General features: G+C 46.0%; 1 protein-coding gene and 2 pseudogenes across 2 annotated transcripts in view; 1 reads left to right on the top strand and 2 right to left on the bottom strand.

Moving 5' to 3' along the window:
* LOC105029071 (nidogen-1) overlaps positions 1-2586 on the top strand; it is a 54330-nt gene extending 51744 nt beyond the window's left edge. For both annotated transcript variants that reach the window (XM_034294015.1, XM_034294014.1), the window contains 3 exons: positions 247-370; positions 609-721; positions 1778-2586. In XM_034294015.1, coding sequence (XP_034149906.1) covers positions 247-370; positions 609-721; positions 1778-1896 — 356 coding nt within the window. In that variant the 3' untranslated portion in view covers positions 1897-2586. The remainder of the gene's footprint in view (positions 1-246; positions 371-608; positions 722-1777) is intronic.
* A 2716-nt stretch (positions 2587-5302) lies between these two features.
* The window catches only part of LOC114839824, a 65902-nt pseudogene continuing 57628 nt past the window's right edge, over positions 5303-13576 (bottom strand).
* LOC114839940 lies at positions 5787-5840 on the bottom strand (annotated as a pseudogene).

The raw sequence follows: 13576 nt of genomic DNA on the forward strand, positions 1-13576 counted from the left end.
TTGCTGACACTAGTGATGATGCTAACAGGCTATGATAAACATGCTGATAGTATCAATGCTGGTAAGAAGTAAAAAAAAAAGTATTCAATACTGTCTAAACATGCTTATGATACAGTATCTAGCAATTAATGGGGGAATCCCACTGTCTGTTTTTGCTATATATAAAAATGTCAGATACTTGCTTTGTTGTTAATGTGAATATTACTCTTCCAAATACTCTTCTTTTTGATATTTGTATCTTTACAGGCACTCGTAAGGTAGAGTGTATGGACCCCAACAGTAGAAACCGAAGGGAGATTGTGGAAGGAATTCAGTACCCCTTTGCCATTGTAGCCCATGGGAGGAACCTGTACTACACTGACTGGAGAAGGTATTATTACCAGGTCTTCCACAATTTTTTTATGTAAATGAACATGTTATCATTATTATTATTAAACGTTAAATGCTCAAATTGGACACAAGTTTATTTAAAGCTACCGACCCATACATACATACATTTACATATATTTTTATGTTGGTTTAACCCTTGTTTACCTGACTTGGGACAAACATTGATCCTAGCGACTTTTTAGAGAATTTTCTGGTAAAGTTATATTTGGCATTGCCAGGGAGGCGGTGGTAGCCGTGGACCGCACGATGGCCAGAGAGACAGATGAATTTTTGCCACAGAAGCGTTCACGAGTGTATGGAATCTCCATTACCACAACTCAATGCCCTCAGGGTAAGCCTCTTCACACTTCCTTACTTTCAGAGTTAATGTGCTGTTTAGGGAATCGGTTGCCATTTGGATTTTGTCCAAGGGCTCTATTACATTTTATTGCTGAAGTGTTACAGATCTGGTAAAACTGCCTTAACAAAATATACGTACTGAATAGTTCAATTTTATAATGTTTTGTACAGTCAATTTAAACAATTTTCTACTGAAATATGTCCACTTCTATAATACAAATGACACAGAACTGACACCCAAATATATTTCTTGTCATTCTAAAGAGTAGTTAAACAGGAATAAAGCAAACCGGTTATTTTGGACACACAGCTTCACATATAAAGTACATGGATACAGCAGAGTCTCATAACTGTAGTTTTGCAGCTGGCCATGTAGAGGTTCAATTCACTAAGCTTAGATTTATCCTGATCTATACAGTATATTCCCACATGGTCTGGATGCAATTACTGGTCTGGTGGAATGTGCATGTCCTTGTACATCTGTGCTGGATTGATCTGGTCGCTCCAATCCACCACAAGGCTCTGTTCTTATTTTGCATAAAAATTTGTGATATAGTTAGTTGGCTGTGTGCAATATATCACAGAATGGGTCGACAGACAGTGGCCATTCAACGTACAGAACATTTGAACTGAAAATTTGAGAAGCAATATGATCAAGTTTAAACATGCAAGAGCTGGTCACTGCATTTTATTATACTCCAGTTAATGCAGAATTACATATGGTTTGTTAGTACTTAGCCCTGCAAATGACACTCATCCTGGTTTAAATTACTGATTAACCATTTATAGGTGCAACATAAATCTGTCCAAACTGTCTTTTTAAAAAGTCCTTTCCCAGAGTTAGAATCCCTCAAATTCAGGAGCATGTTTTATCGTGCGAAGTGTCCCATATTGTCAACAGAAAACATAGGAGTATATAGTCAATGTTGCTATAACTAAAAACTTCACACTACTGCTTTTGATTAGGTTGGCTCTCATTCTTATTCAGACCACATTTTTTATGTCCAAGAAACAAACAAAAAGGATGTCATCCAAATCTCTCCCACAGCATATAACTACTGCCTGAATAACGGAGGCTGTTCACACCTTTGTCTACCACGCCACGGTGGATTCACCTGCCGGTGCCCAGATGTGATGGATGGCACCTGTGTGGACAGGAACTTCTGAGACTCCCCCACTGACTACACAAAGGGGAGATAACACATGCACCGTCCCAGTGAAAGAAGTGTAAGCTGCATATGGCTGGGGGGTTAGCGGACAAAATCCATTCTGATCCCAAACCCTTATCCCAAAACTTCCTTGTTGATTCCTTCTGGCAGATCTGAGTGAATTTAGTAGGTTTTCATAATTTGATAGTAATATCTGCTAGCTGCCTGGCTGGTTAGGTGGAGGTGCTACCCATTTTTATAAATGCAGCCTGTTCAATTAAGGTCCTGGAGAGCCAGACCCTTTTTTCCCCCATCATTTTCTAGTCAGGGATTATGGCATGTCAGTTTAGTGCAACTAAGTAGAAACAGAAAACAGAGGTGATTTGGCCCAACCGGCCCAGAGTTAAAGAGCCCAGCTTACATCCTATGTAGTCCTATGATATCAAGGTCAATCAGTTACAAGCAATAGGGAAGGCCAATGGATTGTAAAGGAATTAGACCTAGCCACCACTATGAGCCAATTATGGACTGAAGTGTACATGGAGTTTATGTGGAGTTTTCTTCTTTTTTAAGGGGGAGGGGCTTATGCCATTGTCATGTTGTGACATTTCAAATCTAACAAATTATTCTGTTATCTTCCTATGACCCATTTGAGAAGAAAATATCTAATTTTAAGGTTTCTGTATGTAAATAAATACCATTGACTGTTTTCAAAAGTTTCCAGTGGTGCTCTTGATGACCAGTTATAGTCTATTCTGTGTAAGGTATAGCGCTGTTATTTTGTTTTTGTTCTGGCTGAAAATGTTCCATATGGAGTGACCATTGGTTGGCATCCTCAATGTCCGGAAGAGGGTTAATTATAGGAGAGTTACTTAAGGTTGATGCATGTACTGTGAGAGCAACTGGACACTGACAGAGATTTATTCTACATTCACATGATATACAGCTGTCCAATTAAACCATTCAAAAAATGTCATACAATGTTTTTCCTTGTTAGCACAGCAATCAGAAAGCTTTTTTCCCCTTTTTTTTTGGGTAGGCATATCACACAGTGAATGGCATGTTCCAAAGTTTTTTTTGTACATTTTTAAGTTATGTTAGGGTCAAATTGACCCGTTTTAAGATTTTGATATGTCTGAAATACCATTTAGGTTATTTTGATATGCATGAAACTTGATGATATCCTCAAGATTGTGTTTATGAACATATAAAATGAAAGGTGACCAACATTTTTCAGAAGCAAGGGCCTCTAAAACATTTTTTACATTCGTAATGTTAGGGTCAAAATGACCCGGTGGTGGAGAATAGTAATAAAAATTGTTGAACGTCCTGCTGAGTGCAGATAGTGGAAACTACTCTTCACTACGCCTTACTACATGTCTCCTCAGCACGCACGCGCATGCGCACACGCACACGCACACACACACATACACACAATGCCTGCCATGGTCAGTGTTTGTTGCAATAATTCTACCAGATCATGGATTGTGTAGGCCCCCCTTTTGGTTTCCCCATCCCCATGAATAGCAGGACCCAAGGTTTACCAGCAGACCATTGCCCAAAGCATCACACTGCCTCCGCCAGCTTGCCTTCTTCCCATAGTGCATCCTGGTGCCATGTGTTCTCCAGGTAAATGACACACACGCACCCAGCCATCCACTTGATGTAAAAGAAAACTTGATTCATCAAACCAGGCCACCTTCTTCCATTGTTCCATGGTCCAGTTCTGATGCTCACATGTCCATTGTAGGCGCTTTTGGCAGTGGACAGGGGTCAGCATGGGCACCCTGACTGGTCTGCGGCTACGCAGCCCCATATTCAACAAACTGTGATGCACTGTGTGTTCTGACACATTTCTATCAGTACCAGCATTAACCTTTCCAGAAATTTGAGCTACGTTAGATAATCTGTTGGATTGGACTTCAAGGGCCAGCCTTCACTTCCCATGTGCCTCAATGAGCCTTGGCCGCCCAAGACCCTGTCACCGGTTCACTGTTTTTCCTTCCTTGGACCACTTGATAGCTGACCCCTGCAGACCGGGAACACCCCACAAGGGCTGCAGTTTTGGAGATGCTCTGACCCAGTCATATAGCAATCACAATTTGGCCCTTGTCAAAGTCACTGAGATCCCTATGCTTGCCCATTTTTCCTGCTTCTAACACATCAACTTTGAGGACAGAATATTCACTTGCTGCCTAATATATCCCACCCACTGACAGGTGCCATAATAACAAGATTATCAGTGTTATTCACTTCACCTGTCAGTGGTCATAATGTTATGGCTGATCGGTGTATTTTACCCACTGAGACCCTTTGTAATGTCTAACATCACACACACTAAAAGTTAAATCACCCCTCATCTTTCACAAATACAAGCTATTATTATCTTTGTTGTTACTGGAACTGAACTTTACTCATGGGAAAGGCTTTTTTTTGTAGTAGGTGGGAGGACCCATATATTTTTATACAGTATATTCTCTAAAGTAGTTCGCTTCGATAACTGACACAAAACCAGCATGTCGTGTGAGAGACAAACAACACGTGGTGTGAGAGCCTTCCCAGAAACTTAGCCTCTGTGAACATCAGATGGAGCCCTGTCCTACATTTCTGTTTTTGGGGTAAAAAACAAGTATTCATCGTAAGGTAAATGTGATCTAAATGGACTTTATAATAAAATCAAACTAGTAAATGTTGTAATTGATATGAGTAATGAGTTATGGATGTCAAAAATGTGTTTGCGGCTAAAATATCAATAGTGTGTACTGGGTAGTGATTTAACACCCCTGGTCAATTTGACCCTCTAAGATGAGTGTAACCAAAATGTTAACATAACACAAGGTTTAAGATCCATTTCAGACAATCTCTAGCTGTGGGTGAGCAAGTAAGCATTATTTGATCGAGAGCCCATGTCTCCAGTTTCTGTGAGAGAATAGCCCATTGCACTTTTATCACAGGGCTTTTCTCCTGAATTCTGATTGCCAAGAATAGAGGGATCGGGTCCCATTTCTTTATTTGGAATTGTTTGAAAAAATTTGATCAAAATCTTAAACTTCCAATTTCAGGGCAGACACTAACAACAAGATTATTGTTGGCCAGAACTGATACTGGAATATTAATCACATTTCAATGCTATTGTATCCCACTGATTTAAAATAATTTAAAACTAGGGTTAGATTAAACATTATCCACACTAGATTGTTATACATTTTCCAATAATAAATACCATAGTGGGATGATGGACAGACATCTAGTAGTATTGTTTGGTCTGTTTAATTGATAAACATCAAATTTCAAAACCAGCACTTAAAATAAGACAGGCACTTATTTAATCATAGATTTCATAAATATGGGTGTGTCTTTACCTTTAACTGTTGCAATCAAATGTAGCGTTTTATTGGAATATATTTTATTCAAGCTTTTTTTTTATAAAATTGTTATCATTCAAACAACTTCCCATATCAAACCTATAATTGGCATGGCAAATATAATGCTAATTAAGGCATTAATGCTACGACAAGCCAGGAAATAATTCTCTCTGACAGGCAGTTAAAGTAACACATGTTCTGTTTAGACTTCACATCCAATTTTTTCCATTTGAAAAATGAAGTCCTCAATTTCCAAACATCTGTCTCTGTACGGACTTCTTGGGGCACTGCATTCACTCTCTGCGGGATAGTATTCGATCCATGTTCGCTCACCCAAAACATACTCAAATCTGCAAAAACAGATACACTGTACTTCTCAGGGTTTGTGGTCAACTGAATCCCTTAATAAAAAAACACTACAATGTACTAGAATTACTATATTTGTATTCATTAGTATTACATTTTTTTTGGCATGTAGTATTTTTGCAGCTATTAAAACTAGTGTTTACTATACATTTTTATCATGACTTTTGACACAGAGGTGGAGGGTTGCCCTAAAGGGAAACCTACTGGACAAACTCTAAAAGAGGAAGTTTTCCAGCACCTGTAAGTGTGACAATTAGGTTCTTCAACTCTGCTTTATGAGCTTATGATAATATATGTAGGATGTATTTTTTATACAGCTCCAGAAAAAATTAAGAGACCACTGCACCTTTTTCTTTCCTTTCCAAAAAAGTCGAAAAGGAAGGTTTGGAGTTAGGAACAGAAGGGTTAAAATTAAGAGACCACTGCAAATTGAACACTTCTGTTCCTCACTCAAAATTTTCCTTTTCAACTTTTTTGTAAAGGAAAGAAAAAGGTGCAGTTTTTCCAGAGCTGAAGGGCTTGAAGGGACATTTGTCAATTAATATTGGAATATCTATATAGTGTAGAGTCGTCTTATGCCCATTTTGGCAACTACTGAGAGTTTTTATCAGTTAACTAAAACTGGACAATCTGAAGGGCACTTTATGAAAGTAATGAAACACTTACGTTTTGCCAGTATTGATAACATCGGCACCTTCTCCAATGAGCAGGTACGTCTGACCTACGCTAAAATTCAGTGCTTCTCTACAGGAGGGGTGGCTCAGGAACATGCGTTGACCCTTGTCCAATACAGGATCAGTGCCTAAAGAGAAAATGTAATTGAGATTATTAAAACTGATCACATTTCTGAGAACCTGCTCATAGGAAAACAAAACCGTACGTTTGTGTTTGCAAATCTATGTTGTGTGTCGGGGCTGAGCTGGAAGAAGACGGTTTCAATATTATTTTGTTTGCAATACTAATACTTTTGTTTGTTCTTATTGAAACAAAAGTAACTCCATATTGCAGGAATCAATAAAGTGCTCTCAACACAACAGCTTGATGTGGACTACATGAAACAATGACACCTCTCCTGAACAGTTTCATGCATAGAGTTTAAACTCATTAAGGGGCACAGCCACATCTAGGGGAAGATTTGATTTACATCCACTTCTAGGTGAAGCTTGATCTACAGCCACATCTAGGTGAAGCTTGATTTACAGCCACATCAAGGTAAAGCTTTGATTTACAGCCACATCTAGGTGAAGCTTGATTTACAGCCACATCAAGGTGAAGCTTTGATTTACAGCCACATCTAGGTGAAGCATTGATTTTAGTCTATTCCATCCCTGTTGAGCTGGGGTGTAACGGTATGCTAAAGTCACGGTTCAGTACGTAACGGTACAGTGGAAAAAGATATGCAAAACATAATGTAACGAGGACGCGCATGGAGGACGCGCGCCACCCCTCCCGACGTGGTGTTCGGTGCGCGTCATCGCCGGCCTTCTAGCCACGCCGCTCCTCCTCCCACGGCACTGTCATGTCTTGTTATTGCACACACCTGGTGTCCATTCCCTCATTAGGTTGCCTATATTAGTTCCCTTGTTTCTGGGCGTCTTTGTGTGGTATTGTTCTATGCTTGGTGTTGTATTGCAAGTCTATTGCACGCTTTTGCGCTCTTGCTGTTACGCGTGCCATTTTTTCGTTTAAATAAGAAAGAAGATTATCTACCTCCCTGCGTTTGGCTCCTTTATTCACACACCCTGACACACCGATGACAGAATACCACACCTCCAGAATGGAGCCAGCGGGGAGCGACCTCATCCACCAGCATGGGAGCATGATCGCGTCCCTGGGGGAGGCCGTGACAGAGATGGTCCAGGCTATGCGGCGGTTGGAGGCGAGGTTGCCATCTGAGCAGCAAACCCCGACACTCAACCCGGGTGGAGTGCCCCTGCCATCGTCTCCACCGTCGCAGAGGAGGACCATTCAACTGAGCCTTCCTCAGGGATTCGGCGGAGACGCTGCCCAGTGCTCTGGGTTCCTGCTCCAGCTGGAGCTCTACTTTGCCTCCCTCAGCCCTCACCCGGGGGATAGGGAGAAGGTCTCGGCCCTTGTCTCCTGCCTGAGGGGCAAGGCGTTGGACTGGGCCAACTCCGTTTGGTCCACCAACGGGCCGGAGTTGGCCCATTACGGGGCGTTCGTCGGCCTCTTCCGGGCCGTGTTCGATCACCCGCCCGACGGCAGGGAGGTCGGCGAGCGTCTCGTGCACCTGAGGCAGGGGACAAGGAGCGTGCAGGCCTTCGCCCTGGAGTTCAGGACCCTGGCGGCGGGGTCGGGCTGGAACGACAGGGCACTTATAGATCATTTCCGGTGCCACTTACGGTCTGACGTCCGTAGGGAGCTGGCATGCCGGGACGCCATGTTGACGTTCGACCAGCTCGTCGACATGGCGATCCGGCTGGACAATCTGCTAGCCACCCGCGGACGCACCGGGAATGATCAGCCCCCTCCGGTACACCCCGTCGCCGGACCTGAACCCATGGAAGTGGGAGGTGCCGCACGTAGGGAGACGGTGCGGTCTAGGGAGTGTTCCTTTTGTGGGAGGAAGGGACACTCTGCCTCCTACTGTTTCCAGCGAGAAAGGGTCGAGCGGAGGAAGCCTGACACCCCTACACCTAGTCAGGTGAGTAGACCACACACACTGTCAGGGTTCTCTGCGAAGCACATGACACTTTTGGTGGCCTTCCCTGATTTTCCTGCTAACTCTCAGTGTAAGGCGCTCGTAGACTCAGGCGCAGCTGGGAATTTTATGGACAGCGGTTACGCACAGAAACTGCGCATTCCGCTGGTTCCATTGTCTCAACCTAGGTCCATTACGGGCTTAGACAGCAAACCACTAGGCACTGGTCTCGTTGAGCACGTCACAGTCCCTATCACGATGACCGTACAGCACGCCCATACCGAACAGATTGAGTTTCATGTTATTCACTCTCCTGCTTTCCCTGTGGTGCTGGGTCTTCCATGGTTGTCGGGACACGACCCAACTATTTCCTGGTCGAAGAGAGTGTTGACAGGGTGGTCTCAGGGGTGTCAGGAGAGGTGTCTAGGTGTTTCCGTTGGTGCGACCTCGGTGGAAAGTCCAGACAGTGTCTCCGCAGTGCGCATTCCCCCGGAATATGCCGATTTAGCGCTGGTCTTTTCGAAGACCATGGCTAGTCGTTTGCCACCACATCGGTCCGGGGATTGTGCTATAAACCTAAAGGGAGATGCTGTGCCGCCTTATTGTCATGTGTATCCCCTGTCGCAGGCAGAAACCGCAGCGATGGAGACCTATGTGGCCGAATCCCTGCGGCAGGGGCAGATCCGCCGTTCCACCTCGCCCGCCTCCTCGAGTTTCTTTTTTGTGAGGAAGAAGGATGGGGGTTTGCGTCCGTGCATTGACTACAGGGCGTTAAATAAATTGACGATCCGGTACTCCTATCCTATCCCCCTGATTTCCCAATATATTGAGTCAATGCATGGGGCGCGCTTCTTCACAAAACTGGACCTCCGGAGTGCGTACAATTTGGTGAGAATCCGAGAGGGAGACGAGTGGAAAACCGCCTTCAGCACCACCACGGGTCACTACGAATACCTGGTGATGCCGTATGGGTTGATGAATGCCCCGGCAGTGTTTCAGTCCTTTGTGAACGACGTGTTTAGGGATATGCTGGGGCGCGGAGTTGTGGTTTACATTGACGACATCCTCGTGTATTCCACTACGCGTGCTGAGCATGTGTCTCTCGTTCGCAGGGTGCTGAAGCGACTGTTGGAGCATGGCCTGTACGCTAAAGCAGAGAAGTGCGCATTCTTCCAGCGAGCCGTCTCTTTCCTCGGGTTTCGGATTTCCGCCGGTGGGGTGGAAATGGAGGTCGATCGCGTGTCAGCCGTGCGTAATTGGCCCGTTCCCACCACGGTTAAGGCGGTGCAGCGATTCATTGGGTTTGCCAATTTCTACCGTAGGTTTATACGGGGCTTCGGCAAGGTGGCAGCTCCTATTACTTCCTTGTTGAAGGGTGGGCCGAGCCGGATCACCTGGACGGCCGAGGCAGACGTCGCATTTCGCACCCTTAAGAGAATGTTCACCTCTGCCCCGGTTCTGGCTCACCCCATCCGTCACTGCCGTTCATAGTGGAGGTGGATGCCTCGGAGGTGGGGATAGGTGCTGTATTGTCCCAACTGTCGGGTACCCCTCCTAAGCGTCGCCCCTGTGCTTTTTACTCACGAAAGCTCAGTGAGGCAGAGCGCAACTATGGCGTCGGTGACAGGGAGCTGTTGGCTGTGTTTAACGCCTTGACTGTTTGGAGACATTGGCTCGAGGGAGCGAGACACCCGTTTGTAGTCTGGACCGACCACCGTAACCTGGAGTACATCCGGGCGGCGAGGAGACTGAACCCTCGCCAGGCCAGGTGGGCGTTGTTTTTTGCCCGGTTCGATTTCACGCTTTCATACGTTCCGGGTACAAAAAACGTCAAGGCAGACGCGCTGTCTCGGTTGTGCGACGCGGGTGAAAGGCGGGTAGATGATACACCGATTCTGCCCGCCTCATGCATTGTGGCGCCGGTTGTGTGGGACGTGGACGCGGACATTCAGCGAGCGTTGCACAGCGATCCTGGGCCTCCTGGGTGTCCTGCGGGTCGTCAGTACGTCCCGCTGGATGTCCGTGACCGTCTCATTTACTGGGCCCACACGTCCCCTTCCACGGGTCACCCGGGCATAGACTGTACTGTGCGCTGCCTTACCGATAAGTACTGGTGGCCTGGTCTGGCTAAGGATGTGAGGGCGTACGTGTCCTCCTGTTCGGTGTGCGCTCAGTGTAAGGCACCTAGACACCTTCCGGCGGGTAAGTTACTCCCTTTGCCCGTTCCACAACGACCATGGTCTCACTTGTCCATTGATTTTCTGACCGGTCTTCCCCCCTCACTAGGCAATACCACGGTCCTGGTTGTTGTGGATCGGTTTTCAAAGGCCTGCCGGTTCCTTCCCCTCCCTGGTCTCCCGACGGCCCTGCAGACCGCAGAGGCTCTATTCACCCATGTCTTCCGGCACTACGGGGTGCCGGAGGACATTGTTTCTGACCGGGGCCCTCAGTTCACGTCTCAAGTTTGGAAGGCCTTTATGGGCCGGTTGGGGGTCTCGGTCAGCCTCACCTCCGGGTTCCACCCCGAAGCTAATGGGCAGGTGGAGCGTGTGAATCAAGACCTGGGGAGGTTCCTGCGGTCCTATTGCCAGGACCGGCCAGGGGAGTGGGCGGAGTTCCTGCCCTGGGCAGAGTATGCTCAGAATTCACTCCGTCACTCCTCCACGTCCTTGACTCCCTTTCAGTGTGTCCTGGGGTACCAGCCGGTCTTGGTACCCTGGCAGAGCCAGCCCGAGTCTGGGGTTCCGGCGGTGGACGACTGGTTTCGGCGCGCCGAGGACACCTGGTCCCTGGCCCATCGACACATCCGGCGCGCCGGGGTTCGCCAGAAGTCCGCTGCTGACCGCCGGCGCAATGACACCCCGGTCTACGCTGTGGGCGACCGGGTCTGGCTCTCGACCCGGAACCTCCCTCTCCGCCTGCCCTGCCGGAAGCTGGGCCCGCGGTTTGTAGGGCCGTTTAAAGTCCTGGGGAGAGTGAACGAGGTAACCTATAAGTTACAACTTCCCCCTGATTACAGGATTAATGCCTCGTTCCATGTGTCTCTCCTCAGGCCGGTGGTGGCTGGTCCCCTCCAGCAGTCTGAGGTGCGGGAGGTCCCTCCGCCCCCTCTGGACATCGAGGGGGGCCCGGCGTACTCTGTCCGTTCCATCCTCGACTCGAGGCGCCGGGGGAGGGGCCTGCAGTACCTGGTGGAGTGGGAGGGGTACGGCCAGGAGGAGCGTTGCTGGGTGCCGGCGGTGGATGTTCTTGATCCGGAGCTCCTCGCCGACTTCCATCGTCGGCGCCCTGATCGTCCTGCGCGGCGCCCTCCGGGTCGGCCCCGGGGCCGGCGGGGGCGCGCTGCCGGAGCCGCGCGTCAAGGGGGGGGTACTGTAACGAGGACGCGCATGGAGGACGCGCGCCACCCCTCCCGACGTGGTGTTCGGTGCGCGTCATCGCCGGCCTTCTAGCCACGCCGCTCCTCCTCCCACGGCACTGTCATGTCTTGTTATTGCACACACCTGGTGTCCATTCCCTCATTAGGTTGCCTATATTAGTTCCCTTGTTTCTGGGCGTCTTTGTGTGGTATTGTTCTATGTTTGGTGTTGTATTGCAAGTCTATTGCACGCTTTTGCGCTCTTGCTGTTACGCGTGCCATTTTTTCGTTTAAATAAGAAAGAAGATTATCTACCTCCCTGCGTTTGGCTCCTTTATTCACACACCCTGACACACCGATGACACATAACATTTATTTTTATTTATTATGAAGTTATACATTTTGCTCATTGCCACTATAGTTAAAGCTGCACTAGGTAGGATTTTTTCAGAAAAAGAAATATTACAGCATTTTATTACAGCAGAGTTCAACGTTATAGTTAGCCTTGCTAATGTTAGCTTAGGCTTCCTGGCTGCAAGGTATTGAAAGCTAGTCTAAGTCTGCTGTAGTAGACGAAGGAGGAATTGGCTGTTTGTCATCCTCTCATCCTCTAGCTGACATTATAATTTCTTACAGTAAGCAAACTTCGCTCATGTGCTAGGCTACTTCAGCTAAGTTCCTTCTCTGGGTGAAATTAAGTTTAGTATGTTAGACTATATTCATTCGGAACACAACATGTACCGAACTGAACGTCCTGTACGGATCGGTACGATACGGATATGTGTACCGTTACACCCCTATTTTGAACACAATAGGATAATGTGGTCTTATAACTCAGTAAAGGTTCTAGGTGTATCTTTTTTTAAAGAGTTTTAAACACTTCCGCATACCACACCTGTTCAAAGAAAGATTTCTGCCAGCCTGGTAACTGACTTCCAGTAGGGTAATTTGTGGTGTGCTGGTTGCTTTTTCCCCTCCAAGAACTCCATAGGTATTTGGACAGTGAAACATTTATTTTAGTTTTTTGCGCACGTGGCTTTGAAATTATACAATAACTATGGAGCTAAAGTGCAGACTGTCCGCTTTTTAGTTTTTCATCCATATTTGATGAACCATTTAGAAATTACAGCTTGTTTGTGGCAGATGAATAAGAACAAAAGATATTTGAAACATAGCTAAAACAATATTGGTACATTATGAAGAAAGATGCCTTTAAAGAACTCCGCAATGGTAAATTTCCTGGCAGACCTCTGCAGTGAAATACTGAAGAATCATAATGAAAGAAATAATCAAATTTCTGATCAGATCAGGAATGTTCACCAGGTGCCAAGCGTGCATGTACTAAACATGTTACAGTACCAGTACCCTCACATAACTATTGGGCAGAGACCCAGGTGTTTTGACACTGGTGATTTTCATGGTTGTATTCATCTTTTAAAAAACAAAGGTACTTAGCACTACCCTGATCTCTGTTTTGATTAACATAAAACATTTCAATAACTGCTTTTCCCCAACTCTGTATTATAAAAAAAAAATCAGAAATGTTCTTTTACTCTATTATCCATAATCCCATTACTGGTGCTAAGTCACTGGTTTACTCCTGTTGCCTGATGTGCCAAAAGCCAGAGGTGGGGGACTCGAGTCACATGACTTGACTCGAGTCTGACTCAAGTCACAATTTTCAGGAATTGTGACTTGCTTGATTAAAGTATGAAAATGACTTGACTTGACTTTGACTTGAGAACAAGTTACTTGACTTGACTTGAAGTGGAAGACTCGACAATGACTTGAACTTATAATAAACAAACAGCAATACAATTATTTTATATGTTGTGACATCAGCAGCACTAATCAGCGTATGTGCCTTTAACGCTGCACAATTCAAACCGCGCCAAACATGGCAGACAGTAACGTTAGTCGAGCTCCACAAATAGTATCGTTTGGATAC

Source organism: Esox lucius, chromosome 9 (assembly GCF_011004845.1).
Source record: "Esox lucius isolate fEsoLuc1 chromosome 9, fEsoLuc1.pri, whole genome shotgun sequence".
Classification (NCBI taxonomy): domain Eukaryota; kingdom Metazoa; phylum Chordata; class Actinopteri; order Esociformes; family Esocidae; genus Esox; species Esox lucius.